General features: G+C 35.1%; 1 protein-coding gene across 1 annotated transcript; it reads right to left on the reverse strand.

Moving 5' to 3' along the window:
* Nucleotides 1–2,417: 2,417 nt before the first annotated feature.
* LOC100244336 (F-box/kelch-repeat protein At5g60570) lies at nt 2,418–5,955 on the reverse strand. Its single transcript, XM_002270200.5, has 2 exons — nt 5,598–5,955; nt 2,418–4,091 (listed from the first exon to the last, which is right to left on the reverse strand). Exon 2 carries the CDS (start codon nt 4,060–4,062, stop codon nt 2,677–2,679), a length of 1,386 nt encoding a protein of 461 aa, XP_002270236.1. The 5' UTR covers nt 4,063–4,091; nt 5,598–5,955; the 3' UTR covers nt 2,418–2,676.
* Nucleotides 5,956–6,595: the final 640 nt, after the last annotated feature.

Below are 6,595 nucleotides of genomic sequence, written 5' to 3' on the forward strand. Positions count from 1 at the left end.
TCTCCAAAAAAGTAAAATATGTTTGAAAAACATAAAACAGTTTTCTATTCTTAAAAATAGAAAATATGATATTTGTTAGAACATCTTTTAGTTGTTTTTATTTGTTTTCCGATGACTATTTAAAAAACTAATTATATAATAGAGAATGATTAAAAATGGAGCACTAAAGATAAAAATTATTTTTAAATAATATCTAAAAATATAGAAAAATAGGTTAAGAACATTTCAAGTTCTCAAACAAACTTTTATTTCACAAAAGAACTGAAAACTATTTTAAAAAACAATCATCAAAATCGTTTTTCAAAAACACTTCTTAAACAAAGCATAATATCCTTCACCCGAAATTTTTTAGTATTAATAGAGATTCGTAAGTCCTTCCCAAATATGCAGAAACATTGAGATAATTCCCAAATCTTTTCAGAAAATCACAAATCATTCCAAATAATTCCCAAATCTATTGCTTTCCTCCACCACTCCTCAAATGTCAATGCCAAAATTCATCCTTAAATTTCCTAGATTATTCACACTATTTCCCCTACTAATTCCCAATTCCAAACATTTTCTTAACAACAAATAATATCCTCGTTTCCTAGATTTGTTGCTATTGCACCTAAGTACTAGAGGAAGCAACCCGAACCCTCCAAATAATCTTTTGATAGAATGAGATTCCGCTTGACTCACTGAAAATTCTTTCAGATTCTCTCAATATCCATCTCCTGAAATGAGCATAGAGGTCGTCAACTACCAGCCCAGTAGCTTCTAGCAAGCTTGCTGCCATGTGCCCCAGTCTTAAAAGAAGTTTCTTTACTGTGGCACTGTCATGTATGTGCATCAAAAGTGCGTCTCCTTAACACACATCTATCAAAAACCACACCTTTCCTACACTTATGCTTCCACACAAAAATCACAAGCAACATTAATTATAGATATAGCTGAGACATTATCTAATACCCATACTTCAACACCGCACTCCTAAACCAAAAATGGTCTACTCTAATCCAATTCAATAAAGCCAATTCTTTAAAGCCCTTTTCTCAATTATTCACAGGGAAGCCATTCTTTAACTATCCTCTCTCTTCCATGTACAGTCTTTCCCCCCAACTTTTGCACTTTGGAGCAACAGAGAAGAATTAAAGGAAGCAGAATGATAGGATAGATAATAAGCTTCACGCTAGAGTGTCTCTCTCCTTATGAAAATATAGCAGTATGCAATAGGTTAACCTATGTGGAAACCAAACATAAGAAGACTGAGACTCTTAATTGTAGGATCACGTTTAATGAGAAAAAAAACCTTTTGGTTTAACTTTATGATGCTCAACACGTTGCTAATAGGAATCTAATAGTGTTACTCATACAAGTTACAGTACTTAGGAATAAGGGACTTGAAAGTTTAAGTTGCTTCATAAAAGTTTTCTAGTTGCTTCTTTTCAAGGTTAGTGAATGCTATTCTAAAAAACAGCCTCTACTATGAAAGGATGCAATATAACCACGATCTAGACTAGTCTTGAGTGAATTAATTGAAGTTACGTTTTCTTGGCTTCATAACTAATAGTGTAGATCCTAGACTTACCTGGGTGATCTCTTCTTTTCTTTACTTTTTTAGTCGTCTTCTACTGACTTATCTTTCCAGTACTTCCTCTCTTCTTCCATTTCTTCTCTTGAATCTTTTTGATTCATACCACATGCTTTGTAAGACGGACCTTAATCTCATTAGTTGAATCTATACCAAACAAGACAAAGCATATTTGGGTAATCTGATGACTTTTACAGCATCTAACAAAAACTCGTCTTTCTGATAATTTGATCAACATGGTTTCAGTTGAGAACAATCAACATGATTTAACCACCCATATTGTCAAATTTCAATCAATACTATTATCAAAGCACTAAAGGAGCTGATACAGAAAGAGCAGATCCAGATTATCTAGACATATCAATTCAACTTCGTTCTTTTTTATGTTTATAGATTTCACTTTGAAGGTTCGTGACTCATATCACTCAAATGAGACCAAAATTGTTGGCACTGTCAGAATCAGGACTCGATTAATAGGTTTGGCCATTTCAAGAGAAAGAAATTCCCGTACATCAGTGTGGAGATGCTACTAGTGTTTAAAGTCAATTTTCTTTAATATGGTTCAAAACAGTGTTAAACATATTGCACAGGGAATTACAAGAACCAGGGTGCCCTTTGGCGGTTTTGTTTTCACTATTTCTACAGTTCTACTAGAATACTATAGGGAAAAGAACTTCATATTCAGAAAATGAAAATTGATGTAAAAGATAGGATCCAGCATGAAAATAAGACAATTTCATTCTTCCTAAAAGGAAAATTCAACTATGGATCCAGCATGAAAATAAGACAATCTCATTCTTCCTAAGAGGAAAATTCAACGAACATGAAAAATCTGGGAGCAAGCTTAAAGAACTAAGGTATAACCTTACCAGTAAAAAGATCTAGAATAAATCATGTAATAAGTTTCAATGTTAACTTGTTCCATTATGACCTTTTTAAAAGCCATAAAACCAAAGAGCCATAAATAAATTTTAAAGAAAGCACAAATTAAATGCCCAATAAATGATACCGAGAAAACATAAGATGCTTTCCCAACCAATGAGGTATTTGGTTTTCTCCACAAGTCAAAGATTTTCACCAAAGACAACATAGAAACAAATGCATTAACAGCCCATTACTGCACAGTTGTACACAAAAGCACCTGCTCGCTCCCTGACAGAAAGCACGTTCCAGTCTGGTCCTCCAGCATTTCCATCCTCTGGTTCCCAAGAGTGCAGCACAATAACTTCACCTTCAGGCCCTCTATGTCCTCCAATCACGAGTAAGCTGTCACCACATGCTTTAAATGCTAAACCCCAACCGTTAGAAGAATCAGCCCTAACTGGTAACCTCTTCACGACACTCCATGAATTATTGGACTTGTCATATTTCTTTACCTCATTGGTTGCTTGGTCAGCAGAATAAAGCTGATTATTTACAACAGCAACCAGTGGAGGAGATCGCATGGCAGGAGGAAATTGTGTACCTATATTGGACCCAGGGTACATGTTCTCTATCCTCCTCCATATCCTTGTCTCAATATTGTACTCTTCTCCACAAGTTAAACAATCTGTGTGGCTCGACATGCCTCCTATTACATAAAATTTCCCATCCATAAAGAATCCTGAACACAGTTTACGTGGCAGGTTCATATCTGGCAATGTTTGCCACGTACCCAGCTCAGAATTGTAGAGCTCGGCAGATTTTAAAACATGGCCATTCTTGTCACTTCCCCCAGCAACAATTGCAATTTCCCCAAGGCTGCTAGAACCAAAGAGACAACGAGGTAAGTTCATCAGAGGACATCTTGACCAATCACGAGTAAGCAAGCTATACATCCAAATTGCAAATCCTGACAGTTCACGACCAAAAACGAGCAACTCAGTGCCTACGGCAAGAGACTCCTTGTCTGCATAAGTAAAACATTCATCACATGGCATTCTAGGTAGCCTCATCCATCTCTGTCTTTCAGGATCAAAAGCTTCCCATGGCATTAAAATACAGGCCAAATAAACCCAGTGTTCAATGACTCCAAGCCGGCGTCTGAGTTTATACAAATATCCACTGCCAATCAATGACTTGAATTTCTTATTCAAACAAGCAAGTTTCGAGTAATCTGATCTGCTGCTCCAAGCAAAAATATCTAATGCCGTGTCATCATTAAGACCAGGTAGGAAACTATCATCTGATGCCTGACCACCATGATTCTCTCCTGCCCATGCCCTAATCATAGGTTTCTTTTTCTTTAGTCCTATACAGTCCAAACTAGGAATATACATCTCCTTGTTAAGTAAGCCTTTTCCAACATCTTTGACCTTGTTATTATTTTGTCTAGCCAATAGAATATATGCTAACAAATAACAATTCTTCAGCATAAAGCCCAAGTCTCCATCAAAGGAACCGGGAAGCTGGAAAATGGAACATCCCCGCACACCAACCATGGTCGGTGATTCATAAACTGTCCCTTCAATTTTCATCTTCAACTCCTCCAGAGAGTATCTGAAAACCATTTAGACAAGTTGCAGTAGTCCTCTGGATGCTGTTCGATATGAGTAAACAAGAGAACGTCAACAGGTGATAAATTGAAAATAGATGGAAATTACACACTAAATTTTTCCAGCAATAAGAATCTTTTTAACCAATAATCAGAAAGATTTATATGATTTCCTTGCCCATATACCTTTTCAACATTCTAATGAAATATCATGTTACGTCATTCACCAATACAACAACAAGCAAAACATGACATAAACAACAACTTCCTGAACAAAAGCTATTACTTTTAGTCAGAAGGATGGACTGTCCGTAGAGAAATTCAAAACAAAGAGAGAAACACGAGATATTAATGCCCTACTGAAACAATTTCATTCTGCCCAACACATAAAATCCATAATTTTGAATTATTGAGTTACAAGTTAACCAGTAAACACTCAACTTGGCTTTCCTTGCTCCATAACGTATGTCACCTTCTTTTTCAGAAACACAGAGATTAAACAAGCAACTAGACTTCATAAAAATCCCTCTGGCCTGCACATGAAGTCTTGTCTACATTTTTGGGAACACCAACCAATCTTCATAGTTTCAAAATGCTAGCGTATATCAATGAAAGCAAATTGACACCTCACACTGCATTTTATGCTCGAAAAATATTCTGCCTCACCAATTGCTGCACTGAATCAAAACAATGTTCTCCTCCCATTGCTATAACATAAAGTTCCACCCCAAAACGACCTTGTGGAGATAAAAATGAACATTTACTTTAAAATTTCAAGCCTTTCACCATCAGAATTGCATAGATTGAACTAGTAGTTTCTAAACAGGACATAATTTGTGATGCATAACCCACCCTCATGATTCAAAATGTCATCTTTCAGTTGCTGAATTTTCACTTCACAAACTTCCAATTACCAAAGAAGAGTAGAGAATTTTGCTCACGAAATGCACAGTCCAAACAAGAAAGGCATTTGGTTTTTACAAAAATGAGCATGCAGAGAAGCTTCATAGGAACTAAAAATACTTCTTTGGACTTCAGAAATTTTTTCCGAGGAAAAAAAATAGAGAAAGAAATCTTCACATTAAGCTTATCAAAAAAAGAAAATCTCTTTAAGACTCATATTATTCCTACAGATCTTGAGCAAAATTTTCTTTGTATATTCTCTTACCTCCTGGGGTAAAAAAATTCTTTTATATCCTAATTCTCAAACAAAATTTTCCCTGCCAAAGAAGAAAAAAAATCATCAAAATTGAAACCAATTAAGGCTCCAAAGTCCAGTAATCTCCGCCAAAAACACCTCTTTACATCTGAAATTCATATATTTGCGCATTTATTCACACACATCCAAAAAAATCAAAACTTCAAAGCAGAAAAACAAAACAAAAAATCCAATCAAACATCCACAAAACCGAAAATTATGCAAGAAACCACGAGATCGACATCGCCGGAGAAATCTCTCACCACAAATCACACAACACAGCCTCGAATTCACTGAATTCCTCACAAACACAACAAAAAAAAAAATCCAAAGGAAAACCAACAATTCATCACCTTGAACTCCAAATCAGCGATCAGGCCGCAGGAAAACGGTCGCAGAAGCGCCCGGAGAGTCGCCGGAAACCGATCGATCTCCTCCCACGCATCAGCCCCCTCATGAAGAAGATCGTAACAGAGGACGCACCACAATCTCCCGCCTCACTTTCTCTCTCACTCTGAAATTCCTCACCACTTTCTCTCTCTAAAACCACGGCCTCCTCCTTCTCCCTCCACCTCCTCCTCCTCCCCCTCCTTCATCCATAGCTGGTGATATGTATGACTGAGATCTTAAAATTCTCTCTCTACAACTTTCTCTCTCTAAAAAAAAACTTTTTCTCTTTTCCGCTTCCCCTCATGTCCATAATCCAAATATATATATATATATATATATATATATATATATATATATATACACATTTTTCGATTTTTTAAATAATTTTTAGGGGTTTAATTATTTTTTTAAATAAGATTTATATTTGATTAATTTCAGAAGACCGTTTTTGATTTCCAACGTTTTATTTCACCGCATTGTAAATGAGGTTTTGACTGAGCGGACAGACCGGCTGACTGGGAGTGAATTCCCGCGATCCACTCCACTTCTTTGTCCTCTGTTTTTCGTACAGTTAGCGCCCCTTGCGGGAAAAAGAAATTTAGGTTTTTTTTTCTTTCTTTTTCGATGAAATCATTTTTCTCATTTGATAAACTTTTAATAAAAATAATAATTTTTTAAAAATATTTTTTTTTTGAATAAATTTATTTTTCTGGACTAAAATTTTCATTTAAAAACATATTTCATAAACTCTTAACTAGAAAATAATTTGAAAATAATATGTGGTGGAGAATAAATTTGAGATATTTTTAATTTTTTTTATAAACCATTCTACCCAACAATTGAAATAATTAAGAATTATTTTAAATATTTATATGGTATATGTGTGTATGGTAAGAAAGAAAATTGTTTTTCATATTTGAATTTCTTTTGTATTTTTTTCACTAATTATGGTCGAGAAAAT

This window comes from Vitis vinifera, chromosome 16 (genome assembly GCF_030704535.1).
Source record: "Vitis vinifera cultivar Pinot Noir 40024 chromosome 16, ASM3070453v1".
Classification (NCBI taxonomy): Eukaryota; Viridiplantae; Streptophyta; class Magnoliopsida; order Vitales; family Vitaceae; genus Vitis; species Vitis vinifera.

Excerpts from the sequence above, each read along its gene's own strand:
- LOC100244336 (XM_002270200.5), bottom strand. The coding sequence starts at position 4,062 with ATGGTTTTCAGATACTCTCTGGAGGAGTTGAAGATGAAAATTGAAGGG.